At 47.2% G+C, this 26,981-nt stretch overlaps 1 protein-coding gene across 1 annotated transcript; it reads left to right on the forward strand.

The window, feature by feature from the left end:
• The first annotated feature begins 388 nt into the window (after positions 1 to 388).
• On the forward strand, positions 389 to 26,958 carry PRKAA2 (protein kinase AMP-activated catalytic subunit alpha 2). The gene is made up of 9 exons (XM_055724870.1): positions 389 to 582; positions 6,712 to 6,853; positions 8,892 to 8,985; positions 10,351 to 10,495; positions 11,367 to 11,454; positions 13,995 to 14,219; positions 15,598 to 16,102; positions 17,575 to 17,701; positions 17,948 to 26,958. The coding sequence occupies exons 1-9, from the start codon at positions 489 to 491 to the stop codon at positions 18,184 to 18,186; spliced, it is 1,659 nt and encodes a 552-aa protein (XP_055580845.1). The 5' UTR covers positions 389 to 488; the 3' UTR covers positions 18,187 to 26,958.
• Positions 26,959 to 26,981: the final 23 nt, after the last annotated feature.

Consider the following 26,981-nt stretch of genomic DNA (forward strand, 5'->3'; position numbering starts at 1 on the left):
GCAGGTGCGTGGCAGGGAGGGTGTACCCTAAGGATGGTGTCACCCAAGGAGGGTGTCACTCCCAGGTGGGTGTCCCACAGGGAGGGTTTACCCTAAGGAGGGTATCAGACCCAGCAGGTGCCCCCCAAGGAGGGTGTCACTCCCAGGTGGGTACCCCCTAAGGAGGTTGCCCCCCAGGGAGGGTGTCCCCCCCAGGCCGGGCGCCCCCGCGCAGGGTGCAGCAGCAGGAGGCACGCCCCGAGGCGGGTGTCACCCCAGGCCCATGCCGCCCTGCGGTGTCACCCCGGGCGGGTGCGCCCCGCGGCGGGTCCCCCCTCGGCCAGCACCGGCGGCGGGCGCGCCCCTCCCCGCCCCCGCGCCCGCCGCGCGCCGCCGCCGCGCCCGCCCGCCTTGCCGCGCCGAGCCGAGCCGCGCCGAGCCGAGCCGCGCCGAGCCGCGCCGCGCCGGGGCCGGCCCTGTGCATTGTGGTCCGGCGGCGGGGGGCGAAGATGGCCGAGAAGCAGAAGCACGACGGGCGGGTGAAGATCGGTCACTACGTGCTGGGCGACACGCTGGGGGTCGGCACCTTCGGCAAAGTCAAGAGCTGAGTACCGCGGCCGCGGGGAGGGGGCCGGGCTCGCCGCGCTGCGCCCCCCGCCGCGCTCCCTCCCGTCTCCCGCCGCTGCCGCGGGGCCTCCGCGCCGGGCATCGCCGCGGCCGGGCCGCGCAGCATCCCCGGGGAGCGGCGGGGCGGGGGGGGGGGGGGGGGGGGGGCGGTGGAGCCCGGCGCCGCCCCGGTGGGCACGGGCTGGGGGCGGCCCCCGCTCAGGGCGGGTGTGGGGGGGCGCAGGTGGTCGTGGGCAGCCGGGGGGGACGCGGCCCTCGCCCCTGGGCAGCGGGGCGGCGAGCTGCATCCCCTGCGCCCCGGCCCGCAGCGGGACCCCCCGAAACTTTCCTCCCTCGGCGGGGGAGAGGTGATGGGGCGGCTGGGCAGCATGGCCGGGCGGCCTCCCGCGCCGTGCCCCCGCGTCCCGGGGGACCGGGGGGAGCGAGATCCGGGAGCCGGGGGGCTGTGCTGCTGCCCCCCGCGCCGCCGGGCAGCCTGGACCGTGCGCGGGCTGCGCACCGGGACCCTCGGTCGTGCCGGGGTGGGCAGCTCCCCTTTGCAAGGCACCAGCTTTGCTCTGCCTGGCCGTAACAGCTGCCAAGACTTGCATTCCTTTTTCCTGGGAATTCTACCATTACACGCCAATTTTATTTTCCAATCAATATATTAAAGAAGACCAACAACCCAACCAAGCAACAAAATCTCTTGTCCGAGCAAAACGGGAAGCTGCGATTCCCGGCTGGAAGCGGGTTCCGCGGGAGCGGGGGCAGCAGCCGCCCCGTGCCCGAGGGGCGATGTGCCCGCATCGGCCGCTGGCGTTTTAAAATAAACGCAAACTGACAGCAGGGGCAAAAACCCACCGCAGCCACTGGGGCTAAACCCACCTGTGGCCGTTCATCAGCCCCCTAAAAATATATTGCTGTGTTTAATCCCAAACCGCAAATTTACTGACTGAAGAATTATCGGAATAAATTACTTCTAACAGTAAGGACCATTTAAATCAGTCGTGTGTACCAGCAGACCTCAAAAAGTGCTCCAAAGGCAATTTTTTTCTTGCAGGCCAAATGAAGGCTGCCCACAATAGCCTTTTTTCCTTAGCTACCTTTCGGGAGTAACGGGCACAAATACCCCCCACCCCACATATGACCTGACTTTAGTAAAAACTGACAGTTTCCAAAGAAACATTTCAAATAAAAGAGATTTCCTAGCTCAAAACCCCTTATGGGTAAGTAGTACCCTTTATAATTATTTTTTTCTTCCCCCTTAATATATTGCCTACAACTGACAGGTGAAATTTGGACGTGACATTGGAAACAGATGAAGAAACTAGACCTCCTATTTATACAGAATTACAGCATTTTAATCAAATGCACTTTAGGAAAACCTGTATTCAACCCTGTTTAGCAAGAAACATGAGAAGAGCAAAGAGATTTCTGCCTGATTGGTTCAAGCTTTGAATAGGTTGTGTATAATAATTGCTTTTTCACTAAGAAGGCTGGTGCCATCGGTGGCGTTTCTTGCTGCTGATGTGTTTTCTTCAAACTCTGCCTTCCACGAGACTTTGTAAAAGGCACTTTTCCCTGCCTTCCTCCTCAAGGTTAAGGAATCATAAATTGCAATTGTTAAGGGTTACGGTTATTAAGGAAGTAAAAAAAATGGCAATGAAAAGGAGGATTTAGTGATGATGGGGTACTGACCAGAGCTTGGATTTGTAGCTGGAGCTGAATAGTCACTTTGAGTCATCAGAGACCAGAAATGCGACAAAAAAAGTCCCTGCTGCCCTGTCAGGATGTTCGTTCTGGCTCATCACTGCCATCAGTGAACTGATCCTCCTACAGACCAGGTGAACACTGCAAAATACCTGTTCGTTTCAAGCTCAGTCAGTTCCTTGATCTCATTTAGGGAAAGACCACACAAGGCACGGAGGGGAGCAGATAGGTTGGCAGATGGGAGCAGGATTTTGGTGATAACACTGAAATTCCAGCTGGAAATAGTGATGGAAATACAGCAACTGTTGGAAGAGAGGCAGGAGTTACTGCGGTGGATGTGAATGTGGTGGATGGACAGGAGGTGTCATGCCAAGGGTCAATGTTACTGCGCAGGATTTTGCTAAATACAGGCAGAGCTGGTGGTAGTTAGTTCTCCTGTCCTCCAGGCCAAAGGAAGATTAATTTGCAGAAAATAGATCTGTGGAAATCATCTTGGATTTTGAGTTTAGTGAAGCAGTGAAGGAAGGAGGTAGCATCTCCTCAGCTGGTGGTTGGTAAGAACAGATTAGTCAAATCGCTGCTGTGTTTGTCCAGGGCACATCCCACCCTGCGGGTCCCTGAAGAGCTCTGCCATGATCACAGCCCTTGCACAACAAGGTTCACAGCCGTTGCAGCTTGGAGACCTTCAGTCAGAACCCAGCAGAGTTACACAAATATTTTTTCATGTGGTTCCACGCATGACATCCCTAGTGGCCACTTGGTGGTTTCTTCCCCCGCTTGTTGGCCATTGAGGTGACCAATTTGTGGTCCCTCAAGGACTGGCAGTGCTTGGGTTATGTTTATGTTGGTTACGATGGCACCTCCACGGGCTCAAGTTGGGGTCAAATCCCATTTTCCCAGGCACTGGACCATTGCTACTGAAGGACAAAGCTTGGCTGTAGTCGTCAAACTGTAGAAAGTTGTAGCAGATAAACTAAAAGAGACTGAACAGATGAAGGGAAGGGAAGGGAAGGATGATGCACCATATGAGCAAGTGCCACTGGGGCAGAATTAATACAGCCTTGCTAAATATACGCTTTGGGTGGACTTCATTCTTAACTTTGGGATAAGGTAAGGGCTGGCACAACTGATAGGAGTTTTCGTGCCCCTCCATAAACTTACATTCCCCTGGAGCATTTGCAAAAATGTTAACTGCTCCTGCTGCCTGAGCTGCATCAAACACACACTCAGAGGCAGGCTTCCTCAGAACCTGCTGTAAAAACCATGCTGTCAAGGGGTTTTAATGATTCTCTCAGCTTACGGTTTTATAAACAGTGTTCCTGCTCATTTTGTTTCTCTTACAAAACCAACTAAATTAGAAGGGTCTCCTTTCAGAAACTAATTCTATTACATCTCTTCCCTTTGTTGCTTCATAGCATCTGGTGCTGAAGCATTCTCGTGCCCAGGCAGTGCAAGCAGATGGGGTGCCAGCTAAGGACACTCACACCATGTCCCATGTGGTGTTGGCTTTTGGAGTTTAGGGTCAGCGTTGCCATCTAGCCATTATGGGATGGGGGTTTTTTGCAGCACAGGATGAGGTGCCGCTCCTCGTCTCCATGCCAAATCCATCTCCCCTGCTTGTCCCAGCAGGGTTCCGGCTGGTGGTTTTAATCTGTGGTGGAGTTTACCTGAGACAAGACACATGCTCAAATCCCTTTTCTAATACTGCCGCACAGCCCTCCCTCCTCCCCCCAGGCTTTTTAATCCACGGAGGTAGTGAGGGAAGGAGGAGGCTTCCTCATCACCACCCAAGAGCACCACCTTGGTGCCCATCCTTGGGACGAGGAGAAGACAAACCCATCAGAGATGAGCTGCACAAGCATCCCCTTTCCGTGGCTGTGGGAGGCACGGGACCTGCCGCTGCTCCTCATCCTGGGGCTGGATCGTCCCACCAGCGTGCTGCAGCACAGGGGCTCGGGGCAGTGACTGAGCAGAGGGAAGGTTGTCCTTACTGCCTCATGTCAAAACTCCTGCCTCTGCAGGCTGCAGCCGGAGAGACCTGAAAGGCTTAAAAACTCTCCCACCACACAGCAAATTATGTTCTTTCTTTGTCTCCATCTCTCAAGGCGTTCGAGTAGGCTTAACAAGCCACTGGGGACTGAAACAATATCGCTGTATCTAATGCTTACTGTAAGCAAAAGATGGATTACAATATAGACTGTTTATTTTTAATTATTAATGTGTTTGAGCTAGCAAACCTTCGCAGGGTTACACATTGTTTGTCATGGATGGAAAGGAGATGAACTGTTCTGCAGTGGTATTAAAAACAGTAATTATTCATCCTGGGCATGGCCTTTTTTTTTTTTTTTCCAAGTATGTAATAAAAATTTTTCAAAAGGGTATGCTGGGATAAGGCCAGAAAGGCTTGTCTTGCAACAAAGAATGGCAGAAATTGGGGTTTTCTTCCTCGTTCAGCAATAAGCCTCTTTGCTTTTCTGTTCCTCAGTTTCCCAACTGTTGGCTTAGTGTGTTATAATTCTTTAATGGAGCTGAATGAGTCAAGGACAGCTTTCAAAGTACAGCTTCTCGTGCTCCCAGGAAAGAGAGAGCAGAGGTGTTGCAGTGCTGTAGTTGACCAAATCAAACGCTGCTGGTGAACTGATCTCAAAAGTCATCTGCTGAAGTTGTCTTACACCCCTCTGTCATGCTTTCCCCAGCCTCCTCAGTGTAACGTACACCATCCATATACCATGACAGCCTTGGCAAAGAGAGGTCAGTGCCCTTTATAGGACTGGTATTGGCACAACCTGGGGAGAATTTCTTGCAGTGAACAAAGAGGCAATACCCCAGCCCCCTTGCAAGCCCCGCTAAAGCTTGAGCGTGCTTTTGTACCCCTTGCACACGCGCTGCTTTGCAGAGTCTTTCTCCAGCAAAGCCTCCTTCCATGGGGCAGGCCCCCCACCACCTTGCTCTCCTCTCCCCAAGGATGCACCTGAGAAAATGCCTCCTCAGACTATTTCCAGCGCTGTCCTTGCACCACACAAGAGGAATTATCTGCCTCCTCCAGCCCTTCGCTAATCCCTAAATTGCATCTATGCTGCAAGGCTTAGTTTATTTTCATTTCATCTAGTAGATTTAAGTATTGCAAGGAATAAAATGGACATGCAAAGTGGTGCTTTAATTTTCAAGGGCAGTAAAGTGTTTTATTTTTAGGATGCTCTTACTGAGGAAAGAATCTCTGGCAGGTCTTATCTGGTGGCTAATAATAGTGACCTGGCATGCCCCGAGCAGCGCCGGCACTGCTGCCCTGCCCTTCTCACGCCGTTCGCTTCTGTCAGCTCATTAGAGCCTCCAAAATTACAGTCTCTAATAATGTAATAACAAGGTTTGTTTGTAATTATTAACTCCTTGTGCTCTATGTTATTACTGGAAGGGTAACCTTCATAATTAGAGAGCACAAATATTTACTGTAAGCAGGTTTTCTGTGCATCTTTAGAAAACCATCAGTGTGTCACCATTTTTAATGTGACATTGGAAAATACTCAGAAGGGGTAGCTCATGGCCACAGAACCCTTTTAGATATAAACATCTAACTGGCAGTTTTCAAGCAGTTTCTGCTGTTAACTTCAATATAAATCTGGCTTCCTTGGGGCTTTTTATTTTTTGTCTAGTCTGTTTATTGATAACAAATGGATCAAACGCTGAATTCATTTCACATTATTAAGTTAGTGCAATTCCCCCAGTGACAGTGGTGCAACTCCCAGTTTGTGGTTACTGTTTGTCACTGTACACAGGAGATAAGCATCAGCGTCTCAATGTACCAAGTGCATATTATAAAAACCCAGACTGAAGTTTGTACCTTTTCTAAACCCAGAATTTGCCATTGCAGTACAGCAGTGTTCCTGGAGCTTGTCATCAAACTAAGAAGCATACTTGAGAATGTATAAATAGAAATTCATTTTAGTAATGCAAATCCTTCAGTCTTATTTCGGGCAGGGAAAATCCCTATTTTTTTTTTTTTTTAAAGTGTGATGGTCTAGTTTTAAGACTGGGTTTATTAGGGATTTAATCAATCAGTGTGTTACAGTGGAGATTTTCCTCTGCCATTTAAATATATCTCTTTCTGATTAATCTAGCTTTTACATGCTATAAATCCTTCCAGATTAGCTTCGGGTATGACCTCCTCCAGTAATTCACTCTGTTTTATTTACTTGAGTGTTCTTTGCAGATAAGTCCCCTCTCTTCTGCCTTCCATGACTCCACTGGGAAAACAATAGAAGTGAAGAGACAAACCCCAAATTTAAAATATTTCACCCCTCATCTTTTGGTTTGTTCCCTTCGAAAGTTGCTTTTTGCTTCTAAACCACAGTGTCCTAAATTGCTGGTGTGAATCTTGCTGCACCGTTTAGTGACTGTGCAATGCTCTCTTCCTAATAGTTGGCGAACACCAGCTGACAGGGCACAAAGTCGCAGTAAAAATACTCAACAGACAGAAAATACGCAGCCTGGATGTAGTTGGGAAGATCAAACGAGAAATTCAAAATCTGAAACTCTTCCGGCACCCTCACATTATCAAACTGTGAGTACCCTTTCTGCCATGGGTTCAGCTCCATCTGCAAGGACTCTACACACACAGCTGGCTTGGTTTCGGGAGATGGCTTAGAGTTGTAGGAAATGTTAGGGATGTGGTCAGGTTTTTGTGTGTTGGAGCCAAACATCACTTTTGGAGAGTCTCCCACTAACTTATGGGGGACACACTTGACACTTTGAGAAACGATGGAAGGCGCATCCTCCGTTGGGAGCCTGAGTTATTGTAACAGCCCACAGACTGATGTCCCTGCGTCAGGTTTTGCTCAGAGCTGTCCTCTCTTCTACACAGAGGCCATCAGAAAGGTGCTTAGTGAGGGTCTGGGCTCTCCTGCCTGGGGATTTCATCAGGGATTTCTGTGATGACCCTTTTTAGGCTTCATATCTCCAGGCTTGAAGCCGCAGAGGATTGTGCTTGAGGAACTGCAGCACGGGCAGGCTCACAGAGTGAAGCCTTGGCTTGAAGTCAATAGGATTTATGTTTTAATGGCCTGATTATCCAGAGCTTAAAGGAACTTTTTTTTTTTTTTTAAATTTATTATTCAGGCACAAGTTTTCCAAGTTGCCACTCTGATGAACCTGAATTTCAGTTGTAAATCAGCACCTGCACTCCAGCCTCTGGGATTCCTTCTCAATCCCCAGTTTGTGCAGCCAGTCCACATTAATGAGGCACTCGATAATATCTTTGGCATTTCTATAAAAGAAAGCTGTTGAATGGTAACTGCAAGGATAAGTTGACATTTGGGTCAGCCTTAAAACTGGCATGAGATATAGCAAATACCTGGGACTTAGAGGCAAGAGAAAACAAATTCTCTTTGCAGTTAAATAACTAACCATGCAGCAACTGTTGACTTTAGAGCAACTTCACCGTTCCGTGGATTTATTGGAGAACAGATCAGTATTATTTCACAAAAGAGCCAGCAAGAGTCCCCAGCTGTGTATCCAGCATCCTGCAAGTTATGTCTTGTTCACACATTTGGCGAAGTATTAAAGCCTAGAAATTAAATCCAGTTTAAAAATATCAGTGTCCTGTAGTACATAGTGCAAACATGAAATACAGCAATATAGAAGAGAGGTGCATAAACCTCCTCTTTTAATAGCTTTTTACATGTATATAAAAGAAATAGTGGGGCAGTTAACAGTAACTTAGATGTCTGAATCCAAAGAACTTGAGAATCAGGTTATTCCTATTGATCTCTGTGGGACTATCACCTTTCCACTTGCTGATCTCTGGAAGTGGTTTGAAATCTGTTTGCTACAAATTATAACCCATGGAAATTCAGCTGTTAAAAAAAAGAAAAAAAAAAGGCAAGCAAACAACAATGTATCTGAAATAAAAGAGAGGGGTGTCTCTGCTGGTGCTGCTATGAATTCCTGTAGCTGCATTGACCTCCTCTGATCACTGGCAGTTTATACCAGCTGGGACACTGAAATGCCTTTGCAGTGCTTGGGGACCATTTTGAATGGAAACAGAATAAATTTGGAAGTCAAGGGTGATATTCCTTTTTTTTTTTTCCCTCCCCTATTCTAAAATATAGAGGGATTTAATATTTGAAAAATAACTTTTGGGGTGTTCATCTTTGTTTCTGTACCTTTCCAAAAGTAGCTCCCTGTAACATCTAGTTCTTCTTTATCCTTGATATGAAGGAAACCAAATATACCCCCACCCCCAGCTAACGAAGCCTTCATTTCTAAAGTTCTTGTTGCACATCTTAGCCAAAATGGAAATTTGAAAGTCAGGACAGTCCTAAATGGGATAGGATTGTCTGGCAGAGATTTCAGAGGATTATTTAAAAGCTTGAAGGAAAACCGTAGGTCTGTAAAAGAGATCCTTTCATAGACAAGTGAAAGATTAGACTTGAAATAAGAGATGGCATTTCAGAGGTGGAAAGCAGTTATAAATGCAAGATCCAAACAAATGCATTATTTTAAGTGTTCATGTGCAACTAATAATCCATTTAAAAGCCTTTCCCTGTTCTTCTTGATTTTTTTTTTTTTTTTTTCCTCTAAATCTGCTTGGTTTTTTGAAGGTACCAGGTCATCAGCACACCGACAGACTTCTTCATGGTCATGGAATACGTCTCTGGCGGTGAATTATTTGATTACATCTGTAAGCATGGACGTGTAAGTGCCAGTACCATGTCAGCCCAAACACTTGTGTGGGAAGAGGATGGTGTTTAGAAGCAAAACAACTGCTAAAGGGAATGTGGTTAAGGTTAAGGCCCAAAATAGAAGCTGCTTCACAGCAATCTCAACTGGAACATCTCATGCCGGCTCGCATAAAAGTTGCGTGCAATTTTTTGCAACATCCTCTGATTTATTCCGATATGCAAACCAAAATATCCAAGGTAACGTGTTGCTTAGTGCAAATATTTGGAAAACTAGCATATTTTTGTAATCTTTAGCTATGGGTTGCCTGTCAAAACACCCACAGTTCAGCAGCAGATTTACAGCATCGGAGGGGAGGACCACGCGGTGTGGTCTCTATCCCAGTCGTTCACCTCCCCCTTGGCTCCACGTCAGGTCTTTTGAAGACTTTTTAAGGAGGTGGCTTATCTGACCAACATTTTCAAATGCCAGTAGTCCTGCTGGGTGTAAATCAGCTGAGGTGCAGGTTGAGCCCACAGAATATGATGCTATGGTTACAAAGAACATCACTAGTGTCTGCCCTGTGGACATCCTCGTAGGCAGGGAGCAGTCACAGGGCAATGGGCTGAGGTGGACATCCAGAATAAAGCTTCAGGTGAAGGAGCAGCCCATCATACGTTTCTTCTCTATACTACAAAAATCATACGTTTACAATAAATTGGTTTAGATTAGCGCAGTGGTCGATGGAGCTGACTCCATTTAATTCCCTGCATACAGTTCTGATTTCCAGCACATTTCACGCATCTGGATATTTTCAGTGGCTAATTTGGATCCTTTCCGAACTTTGGCATTCAGAAACTAAATTTTTCACGAAGAGAGTCTTTAGGAAGTCATCCTTAAAAATAATCAGTCCCCTCATTTTAAATACAATTTCTGTAATACAGTTCATAAAACTTTATAGCTAAGACAGCTAGATAGTTGATTAAAATTATCACAATATTCCACCTTTGGCTTTTGTTTCTCCTGAAGCTATCTGTCCATGAGGAATTGCTCCCTGCAGCATCCTCTGTTTTGTCCAGCCTTGATCTGCATGTGCCGTGTAGCAAAGCTGGTCTTGTTGGGACAGGAGGCCATTGCCTTGTAGGTGCCACCAGTAAGTTCTTGAGAGCTCAGCTAAATTTACGTTTCTTATTTCATCTCTGGGCTGTATCATTTGCAAACACTAGCACATTATGAAATGCAAGGGGGGAAAATCTGCTTTATTTGCTGCTTCTGGTCACAAGCACGCTGTGATTTTCTCTCCATGCCCTGGAACATTTTGGCTCCTTGCTAAGCCAAACCTTCCCCTGCCAGCTCTGCAGGCAGACCAACCTTCAGGACTCTTTCCCCTTGCATCCACAGGTTGAAGAGGCAGAAGCTCGACGCCTTTTCCAGCAGATTCTCTCTGCGGTGGATTACTGCCACAGACACATGGTTGTCCACCGAGACCTGAAACCGGAGAACGTGCTGCTGGACGCACACATGAATGCAAAGATAGCCGATTTTGGTATGTGACCCCAGCAGCATTCCAGAAATGCAGCCAGCTCCGAGGCGCTTCCTGGAGCGTGTCGGTGTAGCAAGCCTTAGAAAACCCAGAGCCTGCTTTCCTAACCACTAGCAGTTGCTTTACCTGAAAAGCCCACAGTTATAAACACCCGGCCTTTTAGCAAAAGCAGGGATTACTTATTGTAGGCTGCTTCTGTACTGGCATTGAGAGTAGAGCAGCAAAGTAATTTGCAAATCTTTGCTATGTTTTAGCATAATCACCTAATATAAAGATGTAGCTAATTTAAGTTTAAGGCAGACTCCGTGCAGTGAATTCCAGGGCGAGCTGGCTGCCTGTGTTTATTTTCATGCATGTTCTCGGTACGTTTGGCTGTGTGCTCTTGGCCTCACTTCATTTTACAAATGGGCAGTAACAGGAGCCTTTAAGTGGCGTTACCGATGGAAATCCATTGAAATAGTTGGGCTACCAGCTCAGTCCCGGTGAGTCCTTTCGACCAGTGATAAATCCTTCTGAAGATTTACTAATCTCACAACCCCCATATAAAGTAAGTGCTCTGGGATGAATTACGTCTGTTCTCCTCTGTGCTGTGGAATTTAGAGCTTGGGGAAGCAAAGTGAGCCTGGAGTGAATATTCCTTGGTTGAATGTGAAAATAACAACAACAGTAACAATAGTAACAATAATAACAGCAACAACAATAATAATAATGATAATTTTCAAATCAGCTCAAAGGAGTCTATCTAAATTATAGCAACAGTTCTCCTCCAGATTTCCCCCTCCACTTGCTGTACCTCTCCTCTGTGCGGTACAGAGTCCTCTGTGCCTGGACCTTCACATAAAACACCAATATGTAGCATGCATCTTGTTTTTAGGATTGTCCAACATGATGTCAGATGGTGAATTTCTCCGTACCAGCTGTGGCTCCCCAAATTATGCAGCCCCTGAAGTCATCTCTGGAAGGTAGGACACACTACGTCTAAGCAGAACTTATGTGAGCAATTGGTCGTTAAATTTGTTCTTGGGATTGGAAACACCTTTGCTAGCAAAAGCAGCTGAATCCTTTCAGCCTGTATTTTATGTTTGGGTGAATCCACTGGCAAAAATCTGAGGGTGTTTTCTTGGTTATTACATTTCTTAGTAACTGTAAGAGCAAACCACATTTTGCTAAAGATGTTTTCTTTGTTGGAATTACTAGCAGCAGATGTTGACTGTTTATATTTCTAACTAAAGAGGGTGAAAATTACTCTTTGGATGCAAATACTGAGGTTTCAGATGGAAAGGCTTTTCCAGGCCACCTCCTTCTCTCCTGCCCACCTATAATATACAACACAGGTTTAACGAGGAAACTAACTTCACTAACAGAAGAATCAGGAAGATCGTTAATCACTTCCCTACACTGTTGAACTCTCGTGTTGAGTGTCTTCTGGTTCCTTAAGCTAGGGGTTTTGTTCATGAGGGTAGGTTCAACCATCATAACTTTGGTTTTGAATTGATGAATTGAATTGACAAACCTCCAGTGTGGTTGCATCTCTCAGTGTACAACATCTGCATGACACATAGCATGTTGAATGCACTCTGCAAGGTTGGGTTGGACTTAACACTTCTGTATCAACATGGTAAACTCCAGTATTTTCATGGCAGAAACCTGTTAGAATATACTTATTTCCCTGACTCTCTCTATAATAGCATAGCAAGCGTTGAAAATACAGATTTTCAAATTTTCAGTCCTCTGTATGATCCTTCTCATTATCTGCCCCATATTTTTTGAATCAGCCTTCAAATGAGTGTTAGTTTTCCTAATCCAGCATATTTTTGCCTATAACTGTAGCTTTTAAATACAACAACATTTTGTTCAAAGTGTGTTCACCGTGATTATGATTATTTTATTCTCATTTACACCAGCACGAGTGTTGGCAGAGTATCCTAGGAATTAGACTAGCATCCAACAAACCCTGTTGTGACTACAACTCTACGTGCGAAAGCAAGACAAACCTTATTGTCAAGAGGGGGACAAAGCCAAAAACTCTACCATGGTTCCAAAAAAATACTGTTTTCATGCCCTTTCCAGTAAAGGCCAGGTGCACATTTTTTTTTGGTTTGTATAGGAGACAAAGCACGGGGCAGATCAACAAGCAGGATTTAGTCCCTGGATGCAGAGCCTGATCGTTCCAAGGGTACAGGCAATACAGCTTGTTAACAGCAAAAGTAAGAAGGGAACATAAACCCAAGCCTACGTGTTGCACTGTTTCACGGGCTACAGCTGCAGCCCTCCCGCATCAGCGCTGCTTACAGTACTGGTGATGCCTGAGGTTTGTACCCCTGATGATCATGCCAAGCTGCCCTCTGCTCAGCACCACGGCAGCATACACGCTGCATTTGCGGGGGAGAGGCGTGACGGCTGCTGCTGCGGCAGGCTGCCTGCCTTGCCTCGCCGGCGGGTGTGCAGGGCAGGGGTGGCTGGATCCCAGCTCCTGCCTGTGCTGGCTAGAGCACAAAAGCAGTAGAATGTGACCGCCTGGGTTTCACAGTCATAAAAGTGCATCTGGTTTGGGCTTAAAACTCCAATCGACTGTTCAGGCAATGCAGTTATCAGCAATCAGGCTTCTTATCTGTTGGAACTGGGCATGGAGCCAGGACCAAGGGGGCAGCTAGCTAATCATTCCAAAATGACTGCTGCTGTCCCTGGCCTCAGCAGGGACCGTCTCACCCTTGGACAGGCAGAGCTGGTGCTTTGGGGCTGTTCAGAGAATGGCCACGTGCACGGCTGGTGCTTTTTGTACACCGGCGTGTCTGCGGCGATGCTTTTCAGGAGAAGCCAGTGCAGGAGGCTGAGGTTTCACGAAGAGACTTCTGTATTTCCATCTCAACCTCTGTGTTTTGGTCGGGTTTTACAGCCCAAGGGTGAACACTGCCTCCCAACACCTCTGAGAAAGCATCCGTTGTAGCAGAAAGAGACAAACAAGTCGGGCAAGCAAGCAGCTGCCAACCCCGTGTGTTTGGGGTGTCCCGACTTGGTGATGCCAGGGGGTGCATTAGCAGCTTGTCGGAAGCGGGAACGCTTGCATACCAGCACATAAACTTCCAGTGAAAATGAACACTCAGAGATACAGTATCTGCTGCTGTTTAATCTGCCTCACCAAATGAACAGAAATTGCTGGCTGAGCCCGTGAGGCGAAGGAGCAAATAAACCCGGCAGGGCTCTTGGAAATGTGGGGTCTGGCTTTTTGGAGGGTCTGGTGGAGGCAGGGGTGTACACGGCTGTCCGGAGGAGCGTGGGCAGTCAGCACCAGCTCTGCCGTGTCATCCCCCCTCGCCCCCGAGTGGTTTGGCTCAGGCAGGTTTGGCCAGGGGAATCCACGTGAGCAGCCCCAGGGTGGGCTGCAGCTCTGGCCCCAGTGGAACTGGCAGCGGGTCCCCAGCTCACCCAGTGGGACCTGCTCGCTAACTAAGGAGAGGAGGCCGGGGGGTGACACCTTTCTCCTGCCCTTGCCTTCGCGCAGGCTCTATGCCGGCCCAGAGGTGGACATCTGGAGCTGCGGTGTTATCCTCTACGCCCTCCTCTGCGGCACTCTGCCTTTTGACGACGAGCACGTGCCCACCCTCTTCAAGAAGATCCGGGGAGGTGTTTTTTACATCCCTGAATACCTCAACCGCTCCGTCGCCACTCTCCTCATGCACATGCTGCAGGTTGACCCCCTCAAGCGAGCAACCATCAAGGACATCAGGTCAGCCCAGTGGGATGGAGTGGGCTGGCTGTGGTTGGGGGGCTTTGGTGGGCCAGTGGCAGATGAGGGGGGCTGTCCTGGGGGTCCCCTGTTGGCGGGTGTGCAGAGTGGTTTACAGAAGTAGTTGGCTAATCCAGCTGGTTTTTGTGGTGAGTGATTCGAGGAGCACTCCTGCACCCTTCTGTGCTCATGGAGAGGTGGGCGCTGCTGGCTGGCAGTGGGCGACGATGAACAGGGTGATGACTTTATATATATATATATATATATATGTATATTAAAATGCTATTTTATTGCATTATAAAACGGCCTCAAAAATCTCTTAATGGTGCTTAGCAAAACCAGCTATATCATGCAATAATCCTAAGAACTTAATATTCACCAGCCATTTTTCATTACTTTATTTCAAGACTACCTCCCTCTGGGTGCCAGTTCAGAATAAGAGGGTAATCATTGTAATTAGTGTCTATCCAATAAAAAAGGAGGAGAAACCCAAGAATTACTAACTTAATCCATAAATATCAGATATAGTTTCAAATGTGAGCAAATGGTTCATCTTTAAATGCAGCACAGTTTTCTTTCCTAGTCAATGAGTGCAGTGCCCATGAGCCTTTTACCTGCATGCGTCACTGCGGAAATTCCAGGTAAAGGGAACCACTGGGCTCTTAAGCAGATATTTGTGTCTGCAGAGGTCATTAAAAGTCCATGGCTGGTAGTAGGACTTTGGAATTCTCACAATCTGAGCCATTTCAGAAACATTTTGTAAGACTGCAGCCCGATACGCATTTTATGAAATTTACAGTAATCATTACATCTAGCTGGCGTGCGAAGCGTAATACTGCTAGGACTTTCAGGAGTTCTTAGGCTTTTAATGCATCCGCAATGGATGGCCTTAATTTTACCCTTCAAGTAAAACCAAGTAAAATGTCTTTTTTAGTTCTGAGTTCCTTAAGACTAGAGGATTTAATTACATGTTAGAGCAGCAGCGTATGTAGCGAGATTACAAGTTGATATGTAGAACCTATAGGCGAGGCCCTCTATGGCATTTAGCCGCTTAATTATCATTGACTTCATCGTAAATCAGTGGGAGTCGGGGACCCGGATAGCTTTGATGCTTTCTATCTCTATCAGACCCATGGTAATCAAAGAGCGTGAGCATCTTGTAAGTGCTGGGAGGTTAGTTCAAAGCCAAGTGAGCCAGCGGCCGTGCTTGCGGAGCGTGGTGGCTGTCGCAGGACAGGGGGACCGTGCAGGGCTGGGCTGAGCTCCCCAGGCTGCAGCTGAGGGTTAGTCGGAGCTGGAGCAAGCGAGGGGCTGGTGGCAGCAGCTGCCGCAGCTTGCCTTGCACAGAGCTCACGGTGGCTCCTCTGCTTTTCCCCAGGGAGCACGAATGGTTTAAGGAGGAGCTGCCCAGTTACCTGTTCCCAGAGGACCCTTCTTATGATGCCACCGTCATCGACGACGACGCAGTTCGGGAGGTCTGTGAAAAGTTTGAATGCACTGAGTCGGAGGTGATGAACAGCCTGTACAGCGGTGACCCTCAGGACCAGCTGGCGGTGGCTTACCACCTCGTCATCGACAACCGGAGGATCATGAACCAAGCCAGTGAGTTCTACCTCGCCTCCAGCCCCCCCACCGGCTCCTTCATGGACGACAGCACCCTGCACATCCCTCCCGGCGTGAAGCCGCACCCCGAGCGGATGCCACCGTTGATAGCGGACAGCCCCAAAGCGCGATGTCCTTTGGATGCCCTCAACACCACAAAGCCCAAACCCCTGACTGTCAAAAAGGCCAAGTGGCACCTGGGGATCCGCAGCCAGAGCAAACCCTATGACATCATGGCCGAGGTGTACCGTGCCATGAAACAGCTGGACTTCGAGTGGAAGGTAGGGAGTGCTGGGGCTTCCTGGTGCTTTCCAAGGCTTATTTGCTCGTGAGCTGAATTGCTCAGGGCGGGTGGGAAGTATGGGTACAGCTTCACCTGTTTCCAGATAAATGCCCCCGACGTGCAATAATCCCTGCTATTGCTTGTTAAGACAAACGCACTGCATTAAGGTGGTAGCTGTGGTTAAATATCCGTGGTGTTTGTTTATGGTGTGAAATAAGAGTTTTCCTTCTGAATGCTTTAAGCCCCTGGCTGGACAGATGATTCTGCCTCATTTAGCCGCAGGGATAAGAGGAGCCAGTCACATTTCTAATTCCAGTGGCTAATTCCTCGTGAGGAATCGAGTGCTCCTGGGCAAAGTAACTCTCACTGTTTCTTACTTGGGTCCTATCAGTCGTGTGCGCTGAAATGGCACGGTGCGCATCTTCTTAAAAGATGCACAGGTGAGGGGCGGGGGGGCATTGGGGGCAGGAGTTTGTATCACTGATGCAGCAGCATTTTCCTCAATGAAGATGGAGCCTGGCGCGAGCATCAGGAGCAAGGTAAGGTGAGAATTTCAGCCCAGATCTTCATCACCAGAGGAGACCCTCCTCGCTCCAGGTCCCAAGGGTTGCACAGTGTGAACATCACTATGCCACTTCTTCAAAGCCTCCTAGCTCCTCCTTATTTTTGATAATATGTATTTAAAGCCAAGTAGTGCCCAGGAATCTGATTTCACTGCACCAGCCAGGAGATGGGCTGTCTCCAGCTGCGTATGCCTGCACCAGCCAGACATGCGTTAGCTGCACAGTTTTGCAGAGAGTGAACAAACCTGATGTATTTCTGGTACAGCTTCACAAACTGAGTCAGCCCAACATCTTCATGTAGGCAGTGGAGCTTATTTTGTATGAGGAGGTTTCACAATAGTCTTCCCCACCCTAAGAATAACTTCAGATGTGATTTTTCATCAAAATAGCTTTCTTCTTCACGCAGTTGCTTCTTAAATATAGCACAGAGAAAAAAGCTCATTGCAAGTGAGAGGCAGCAGATCGTGGGGTGGGAAGTGGCAAGAGAAAATCGAGGCTGATTCACGAGCAGTGGATTTCGCCATGCTGATGGGAGAGGTTACTTTGCCTAGCTGCCCAGCCTGCCCTGGTGTCACCGACACAGTCCTCATACGCAGGTCTGCAAATGGACTTTTTGGCTGGTATGGCCATTGATGCTGGTGAGGGAGGAGCAAACATCAGTTTGGTGCCTGGCAGCTGGGTCACGGCAGCTTTGTCTGCCAGCAGCTGCTGAATCAGAGCTCTAAGAAGCATTTTAAAACAGGAGGGAAGAGGATGTGAAGCCACTTGCTTAATTTTATAGGCACTGTTATTTCTAGAAACTGTTTTTCTCAGCGGATGTCTTGCTAGTATTGAGAAGAAAATAAGGAAAGACAAGTTCTTCTTGCTACCTTGAATCTTACCCCTGAAAGCAGGTTTCCCATTGCAGGTGGTGAACTCCTACCACCTCAGAGTGCGCCGCAAGAACCCTGTGACGGGCAATTATGTGAAGATGAGCCTGCAGCTCTACCAGGTTGACAACCGCAGCTATCTCCTGGACTTCAAAAGCATCGATGGTAAGCGGGAAATGGTGCAACATGAGATTTAAAGCACATAAAATGGCAAGTTTGGAAGTCTAAAAAAAGAATTTAAAAATCATTCTTTGCATTTTCAAGTGCTTAGGCAGCCATTTAAAGTCAGCAAAAGCCCTTTTCATCCATTTGTCTCCACCATCGTTAATAGTTCCTTACCAAACATGCATGGAAGATGCCCAACTAATGCCACTCTTTTCTTTCTTTTTTTTTTTTTTTTTTGTGTGTAAGATGACGTGATGGAGCAGAGGTCCGGCTCATCCACGCCGCAGCGCTCCTGCTCCGCCGCCGGCTTGCATCGGCCAAGGCTGAGCATCGATGCCGCCGCGGCCGCCGAGTGCCAGTCGCTGATGGGCTCCCTGAGCGGCTCCTTCGTTGGCAGCATCCCCTCAGTGACACCACGCCTGGGGAGCCACACCATGGACTTCTTCGAGATGTGTGCCAGCCTGATCATGGCCCTGGCTCGCTGATGGGCAGCACTGAGGCACCGGTCCCTCCGCACACGGTACTGCACTGTGAGGATCTGGTCTGACTTGTCCGTTCCTTTTTTCTTCTGCTTCGTTCCTCCTCCTTTGCCCCTCACTGCTCCACCGCCTGCGAGACAGAGCCAATTCCAGACCCAAAATGTACTCCCCTCTAACAAGGCACTGAGGAAATTAAGAATAACTTCATTTCACTCGTTACACCGAGGTGAAATGTATCCAATACCCTTTTATTCCTAGTGAACCCAATGGGAAATGTTTGCATGGCTATGAAGTAGCAAATGTATCACTGAGTTTTTGGAAAACACCTCCCCCCAGTTCATCCTGAGTTTACAGAGCCGTGGCCAAACCTCCTGCGCTGTAGGTAGCATGCAGTGGGACTGATGCTGTGTCCCCTTTGCTGTGCAGAGCAGAGGCAGGCTGGGCTGAGCCAGCTCAGAGGGGTCGACCAGGAGCTACGCAGAACGGAGTGGAGGGGTAATGAAGTAGCTCTGCGGCGTTCACACCTGGGTGCCAGCAGCCGCTGGCCTCTGGTAACACTTTCCTCCTAAAACTAGCAGCTGCTTAGATGTGTCTGCACCAGTGCAATATGCCATCCCTCCCGGCTGTTTTTTATTCCCCTGCTAAACGTGGGGAGGGAAGGTGGGATGTGCAAAGGTCCTGTTGCAAACGTGCTGTGGGAAAGCCTCCATGTGTCAAGTCTTTGCAGCGGAGTGTCCCGTAAGAGGCTTTATTTCCTCCTCCCGAGAGCCCCGGACGGCAGCAACCCGCTCACCACGTTCAAAGATGAAGGCTGCTTGCCTTTCTTCCAGCCCTTAATCGTCACCCCCCTCCAACCCGCTCACCCGCCCCTGCCGCGGCGCCACTCCAGGGGCCGAATCCCAGGCAGGATTCAGCTGAGCCACCGATGGACGGCAGGATGCCGATGAGCCACCCAAACCCCCAGCACTTTGCCCAGCCTTCGCCCAAGGGTGGCCTCGTCACTGCCGGGCCAGAGCCAGCAGCATCACCTAGCTCCGAAGCATTTACCTCTTGCCTTTCCCATGGGAAGCCTTTCCCTGTTGTTACCACCTTAAATCGCTGCCAAATCCGCCTTCCCTGCCGTCCTTGCTCACCGCCTCGTGCTGCCGGAGACTCACTTTCCGTGCCGGAGGGCTCTCCCGTCCCGCTGCCGCCTGCCGGACCATCACCTGCACCGCTCCGCCGGTGAGGCAGGGCAGCTGAATGCACAGGTCTACTGTTGCTTTACTGCTGGCTATCTGAAGGATAGGTTTTTATTTCTTAAGACAAACTACAGGGATTTTAAAGGTTAAATTCCTGTTATTCAAGGGTAAACTCTGATACACGTGTGACTTCTTTGTTTAAAAGAATAATTATTTTTTATTACAGAGGCTTAATCTAATGGGCAGCATTGGCATCTGCTTGGCTTTGCTCTGGTATTTAATTCCATTTACTTCATTACGAAGGAACATAACAATCTAATCAGTCAAGAAACAAATACTTTATGAAAACTTTGCCAAAAAAATCCTGGGTGGACTTTTTTTTCTTTTTCTTTTTGCTTTTTTTTTTTTTTGGTTTTGTTTGTTTTGTTTTGTTTTAAGAAACAAAACAAAGGATAACTTTTGCTGGTCCCAGGTATGCAGTCATTCAACTTTAAAAAAAATCGATTCCATCTTTTTGATAGCTTCTTATGACCCACTGAGGTTTTTTGCTAGGTTTTTTTGTACAGTGGCACTTTAATTTATACTTTCTGCAAGTTTCTATGAAAAGTGAGGAGGAGAATGACACATTAAGCCTTTTGTACTAATCACTTCGGGTAATGAAAACAAGTACGGGATATTTTTGCCATCTACTGGCAGTTAAATGGACATTTTCAGCTCAAAGTCCCTTTTTCTAAAAAAACACAAAATTGCCTTACTTTTGTTACAGATTACGCATGGATTCTCACTAATGAGACTTTACAACTCCAATTTTTCCAGAAGCCGCACAAACTAGAAATCTTCCAAAAAAAAATCAGTTTTGCTGTTAAGTTCTCGTACGCTAAATCCACCACAGCAATGGTTGGATTGTAAACCTGGCAGCAGAACAATTTTGTTTTTAAAAGAAACACCGGAAATATTTGTAGTACTCCTAGGTTTTGTAATGAGCTTTTTATTATATTATCATTATTAAATAAATACTCTGGGGTGGAGGACAGCTCTGGTACTGTGCCTGGTGGCTATCAGATGGTGCGTCTCCAGTGCTGTGGTGTGAGCGGGTCATACCTGGCGAGGATGGAGACTCCAGACTCCCGCATGCCAAAAACCCCACCCTAGAGCCAAAGCTGAGCAGCCCCCAGCTCTGTAGCAGCTTTCGGATCAGTGCTGAGATGCAAGCAAATGCTGAGCAAACAGTCCTGAATGGGTTTGGGTGCTAGAGAGAAGCCCCTTTGGAAAGGAGCAGGGAAGGGTGGCTGAGCGGCCGTAGGGTCAGACATTATTTCCATCCAGGGAGCAGCTGCAAGCGTCCATACCCCCTCTGTGAAATGCGTTTGACATGTAAAAGGCTCTTTGCATTATTGCTCACAACTGCGCATCTTGCCAAGTTGCTTGTCCTGGAGACACCTGCAGCCCAGTGGATAAGGGGCTGGTGTGTTAGATGTGATCTGTGGTTCAGAAGCAGATAGATAGATAGATGTCTTGCCTTAAGATAACGCGTGTCCTCTGGGATTTCCTACCCAGCAGAGCTAATAGTATTAAACAGCAGCAAATGCCCTTGGGAGGAAATAATTGCTTCCTGGAGGTGTGTGGGTGGTAGAATAAGCCCTTGTGGCACTTGGCATCTTCTCAGACCCATGCGGACATTAACTTCTGTATAGGATCATAGAATCATTTAGGTTGGAAAAGACCTTTAAGATAGTCAAGTCCAACTGTTAACCCAGCGCTGCCAAGTCCACCACTAAACCATGTCGCTAAGTACCACAACTGCACGTCCTTTAAATCCCTCCAGGGATGGTGACTCCATCACATCCCTGGGCAGCCTGTTCCAGTGCTTGACCATTCTTTCATTGAAGGAATTTTTCCTAATATCTGGTCTAAACCTCCCCTGGCACAATTTGAGGCTGTTTCCTCTTGTCCTGTCGTTTGTGACCTGGCAGAAGAGACCAAGACCCACCTGCCTACACCCTCCTTTCAGGCAGCTGTAGAGAGCGAGAAGGTCCCCCCTGAGCCGCCTCCTCTCCAGGCTGAACACCCCAGTTCCCTCAGCTGCTCCTCATCAGCCTTGTGCTCCAGACACAGCTTCACCAGCCTCGCTGCCCGTCTCCGTACACGTTCCAGCCCCTCTACGTCCCTCTTGGTGTGAGGGGCCCAAACGTGAACCCAGGATTCGAGGTGCGGCCTCACCAGTGCCGAGTACAGGGGCATGGTCACTGCCCTGGTCCTGCTGGCTACACTGTGTCTGACACGAGCCAGGATGCTGTTGGCCACCTTGGCCACACCGCTGGCTCATGTTCAGCCGGCCATCAACCAGCCCCCCAGCCAGTGCTGCCTAGAAGGCGGTAAGGGTGGCTCAGTTTTCCATATGGAAAGACACAAAGATGACGCAACTTGCCTGCTGGACGTCAGCTGAGGCAGTGGAGCGGTAGGACTGAGTACAGTGCCTCCTCGACAAAGGCATCAGGTTGACCTGGCCATTACAGCCTTAGCCAAATCCACCCTGCGTTTTGAAATATTTTGAGAAGTTGCACTTTTTTAATGTTTTTTGTTTTTTTTTTTTAATTTTATCTTCAAATAGGCTGTTTTCTAGTTCCCAGCTGCAAAGAAGCTGCTGCCCTCCAGTTACATTTTCCAGAGGAAAAGTTTCACTTTTGCACTGTTACACTGTGGTCACTTGTTTTTTTCTTTTTGAGTTATGCTGGTACATGCATGAGCATCAGGAAAAGCAGGGTAGATGTATCTGAACTACAGAAACTTGAATTACGCCAAGTGCAATTCTTGAAAAGCCACTGGACAGCTGTGCTTTACAGCCACACACTCACCCAGACTTTGCTTCAGCCCGAAGGGGAAGGGACAAAATGCAAAGGCTATAGAGCTCAGCTAGGCTCCGGCATGAACCCCCAGCACCTGGATGAGTTAATTTAGAAAGAGCTTGTACTGTACTAGTTGGCAAATATATATATATATATATATGCATATATTATATATGTATACATATATATTTTTAAAACCCCATAGGTAGCATCCCTGTCATTGGTCTCTCGGTTGTATTTGCCCAGCGGGGTAGGTGTGCGCCCTGGACACCTGCCATCGCACGCACTAATCCCGGCATGCAGGAGGACCCAGAAAAAGGGGATGATATTTTTACACCCTCTTCTAGGTAAAGCCCATGAGTAGCTTAGCTGACCCCATTGGACCCAGCACGGCCTCGTCCGGGGAAGCGGGGAGAGGTGGCATCGGGAGCCATGAGCATCCTTCCCTTCCACCCTCCCTGGCCAAAGCCCTGGTGCCGACGGGGTTTGGGGCAGTTTTATTTTCAGGAGTCAGAGCTGAGCAGGCGAAGGCAGCAGGACATTTTTTTTCTCTTAACGGGTCAGAAATGCATCTTCAGCGTGTGTGTCCAATTTAGCATTTCCTAAGGTGTGTACAAGCACAGGGGTATAATGATGGGTAGCGTTGTAAAAAATGAAGCAACTAGTTAGTGTCTGTTGTATATAAATTTTTTTGTGTGATGATAATGCCATTTGTATTGGAATAGACGAAGTTTGAACAAAATAACCATTCTGTCTACTCCTTTTACTGCTCTTTACCATCAGTCATCTTGTGCGCACCCATACAGAGGGAAGAGACACCTATACGTAGGACATGAAATCGTGCCTTCGACATGCATTAGGACTGCTGGAAGCGGCAGCTTTATTTCACAAGGTGCACAAATCCCCCAGCTCACGCACAATCCCACTGCTGAGACACGCAGGCCGTGTTCCTAAATACTTGAAGTACTATTTGTCGTGCGGTTATCTGTCTTCCCCTGTTTATTAGCTGAGAGGAGAAGGGGGAAGAAGACTCGTACGTCCATCCCTTTGAATGAGCCAAACAAAACCCCGCTCCAGCTCCTCCAGTATTTTCCTGGAAAGTTTTAGGATCCGTTTTTGTTTCAGGTGTATGATGTACCTACTAGGGTCACCTTTTTCAAGGTCTTACAATGGTACGGGCTTCCCATTTAGTGCTTCCCTTGGGCTTCCTTTGCCCTTCCCTTAAATATTCCTTTTTTGTCACTCACTCACAAAAAAACCCAACAGCTTCTTGTAATTCTGAATTTCCAGCCTGCCCCTTGGACATGGAGTTAACGATTCGTTCAGCAGTACCTCACTCCCGTGCCTGAGGGATGACCTGGTTTTCAGAATTTTCACATCATATCTATTGACCAAACACTGACTTTTGCAGAGAACAAGCCTGGTATTGCAGGTATTCGGTGCACAAATCTTTGCTCGTTTTGATCATCAAAATTAGAACTGGATGGTCAATCAGAGCTCTAGCTACAAAGCATGAGTACACGTTTGGTGTTAGAAGAATTCTGTTTTCAGCAAAAGCCTTGAAATACCTGCTGAAGCTGCCTTAATTTAAAAATCAAAGTTTATTTGTAAGACTCATCTCTTTTTTTTTTTTTTTCCACATTTTGAAATAGTTTATTTATCCTCATCTCACAAAGCTGTGAAGTAGATACTGTAGACATGGTAATATTTATTCTTGTTGCTGAAAGCATGTTCATGTTTTTTATCATGTTATATTCACATGTTTTGTACCTCAATGCATTTGGGTGTTTTGTTTTTTTTCTTTTAGAGTGCAAAGCAAAACTGAATCCCAGGATTACTGTAGTGTCCCAGCATCTTTGGGCAGACAAACCTCAGCTCTATGAGAGAGATGAACCAGACTAGTCCATTTTATTTTTTCATTTGTACTATAAGGAGTATTTATGATTTATTATATTATTTATTTATGATTTGTTGTTGTTGTTGTTAAAATACTGAACTTTAAAAAACTCTTGAGTATAAACATCCCTTCAAACGGATCATTAACATGAAGCTCAGAATAAAATCCTGAGCTCTATAAATACTCCATCCTTCTTGGTATTTTCTGTTTTGTCAACTGATGGACTCGAGGAGGTTTCATTTCCAAGTTAATTGCTGTAGTGCTTTCTGGGACTGGCTGCTGTGGAAGGGCACAGGGCCTGGGTTCAGTTTTGTCCTTTGTGCGAGTAACTGTACGTTAGATAATCACAACGGAGCCTTTTACCTTCCATTGATGGTGTGGAAAGTGTTTCTTGGTGTACTGCACTGCATGTGATAGCTGTCTCCATGGCTTACATTTGCACTTTAATAAACTCAGAGATGAAAAGAGACATAAGCAACAAATCCTTAAAACTTCCTTATTGCACAGTCCCTATTTGCAGGCTGGTGTTGGCTGGTAAGGCTTCCCTCTGGAGATGCTCCCAGCATATCCTGGCTGTGGGACCATGGATGCCTCCAGGCCTTGTGGGGTGGGACAGGGAGGGGAGTAAGATAAACAGCTTCCCCAACCCAAAATATATGCCAGGAGTCAGGCTCAAAGGTTTTCTTTGGTATTAATGTGCATCCAGCAGAGCTGATGGACCTGTGCTAACTCAGATCTCAACTCCTTAAGCAAAAGCATAGGGAAAAAATAAGTTAAAGGTATTGTGCAAAAATAACCTTTCATAGCAGAAAAGGTATTGGGGGGTGGGAGGGGATCGGACACTTAGTTCATATATGCCTGTGATGCAGTGGGATGTAACTCCAGTTAAAGCACAAAGCTGCAGGAAGTGCTCCAGCTCCATCCCTATCTGCCCTCTCCTTTTTACACCATTTAGTGATACAGAATTGGCTTCTTAAGAAATTTCAGTTCGCCCTCAGGTCCAGCAGATCACAACTGTTATCATGATGATTTCCATTTTGAGAAGAAACGTGGAGAAACAGGGTTTAAAATTCGCATGAGAATTATTTTAAGTTTTGATACATTTAGGATGTACCAGCAAGGCTATAAAAGAAAAAAAGGAATGGTTTAATTTCCTGACCTAAGTTTAATTTCTGGACCTCACTATAGCCAGCCTCTGGTTTAATTGAGGAAATCTAAGTAGCTGTATGTAAAGCATTTCTGTATTGTCTCCAGCCATTCTGCACCAAGCGCTTTCCTTCTGTACCTGCATTGGAATCGGCTCGTGAAAAAAAACCAGTTCTTACTGCACTGCAAGGTGTCCTCGCACGCAGCCACTGCCAGCAGCAGGGCAGCAGCGTGTGTTTTGCATCGAGCTGTGTCACAGCCCACAAGGACTGTCCGTAATTGCACCAGGATCGGGACCCGATCACATCTGTCACAGGATGTATAGGGGGAATTTTTAAAAAACTTGATTTCAAAAAAAAGAAAAAGGCAAACTAGTCAAGTAACTTCCTTGGGACACAAAAAAGCACTGGCACATGTGGCTAACTCAAGATTTGCCTGTAGTGCTTGCAGAGCGTGTGATTGATAGACTTCAGGAGTTGTGTGCTAGCGCTGGATGGGGGGAGGATGAGGAAGGAGCCGGGGAAGGGAGTGTTTTCTTCATAGGCTCAATCCTAAACATTGCCATGGAAAAAAGCCCCCGAGGTAAACGGTCTCCCCAGCTTCCTTGGGGGAGCTCCCTGCAAAGGCTGGAGGTGAAGGACACAGCCCACGTCCCAGCCTGCCCTGGAGCCAAACACGCACTTCAGCTCCCCGAACTCTCCATCTCCGCTAGAGAAGTCTAAATATTTGGGCTGGCAAGCCTGCAAAGCTGCGCATGCTTACAGGGGATTGTTTTATTTATTTTTTTTCATTGCAAGGATGGATGCAGGCCAACACACTTAATAGTAACCACATGGTAAAATAAATAAGAATGCCTGTATAGACTTAAAAGTAAACGTTAAATATTTGCTCTGTTTTCTCTGATGTCTCCTATGCCAGCTTTGAAATGGCCGTGTGGCAAACAGCACTTTTAGTTTGCTGTGTTTTCTTAAGCCTGGAACATTTAATAATTTCTAATTAAACCATCTACGTTTTTAGGATATTTACGAGCAAACTGATATGGGCTCTTAAAATGTGCTGGGGAGGGGCAAAAGCTGCACACTACAGTCATATTTAAGGTTTTTTTTTCTTCCAAAGCCACGTAAAAACCCTATCCACATTTTTCTGCTTTTGAAAAGCTATCCACTGGATACACCGAGGAGAAGCCATTAGCAATTTATATTTCTCTTCCTACGTGTAAAAGCATTTTTCTTAAAATAAGCAATCATCCTCCAGGCCCACAGTGGAGAATGGCCCGAACACAGGGGCAACTGTTGGGTACCTGCCCGCCGCTGCGACTTGGTGGGAGCTAGAAGTCAGCCTGTACATATCTGGGATGCCTAAGTTAGCTTACAAAAATAAAGTAAATTTTGACTGAATGCTTTATTTACTCTTTTAAAATGTTTCTTGGAAAGAAATAAGTCAACTTTTCCACTATTTTATATATTCAACACAGCAAGAGTGGTGGTACATACTTCTTGTCCCAACACTTTTGTCAAGACCAAAACCAGTTCAAATTTATATGGTTTGCTTTTTGAAAAGCAAATCTTTTGGGGAGTCTTGCTATTCTAGCACCTAAACCAGGCAGTAACGAGATGGAACAACTAAACTGCACCATTTTTTTCATGCAAATGCAGAAATGTTACGGCTGCTTCAGAGCTGACGAACAAGGTACTCCAAAAAGTGAGAAATACTGAAAATAACTAAATGTTG

Source organism: Falco cherrug, chromosome 12, assembly GCF_023634085.1.
Source record: "Falco cherrug isolate bFalChe1 chromosome 12, bFalChe1.pri, whole genome shotgun sequence".
NCBI lineage: Eukaryota > Metazoa > Chordata > Aves > Falconiformes > Falconidae > Falco > Falco cherrug.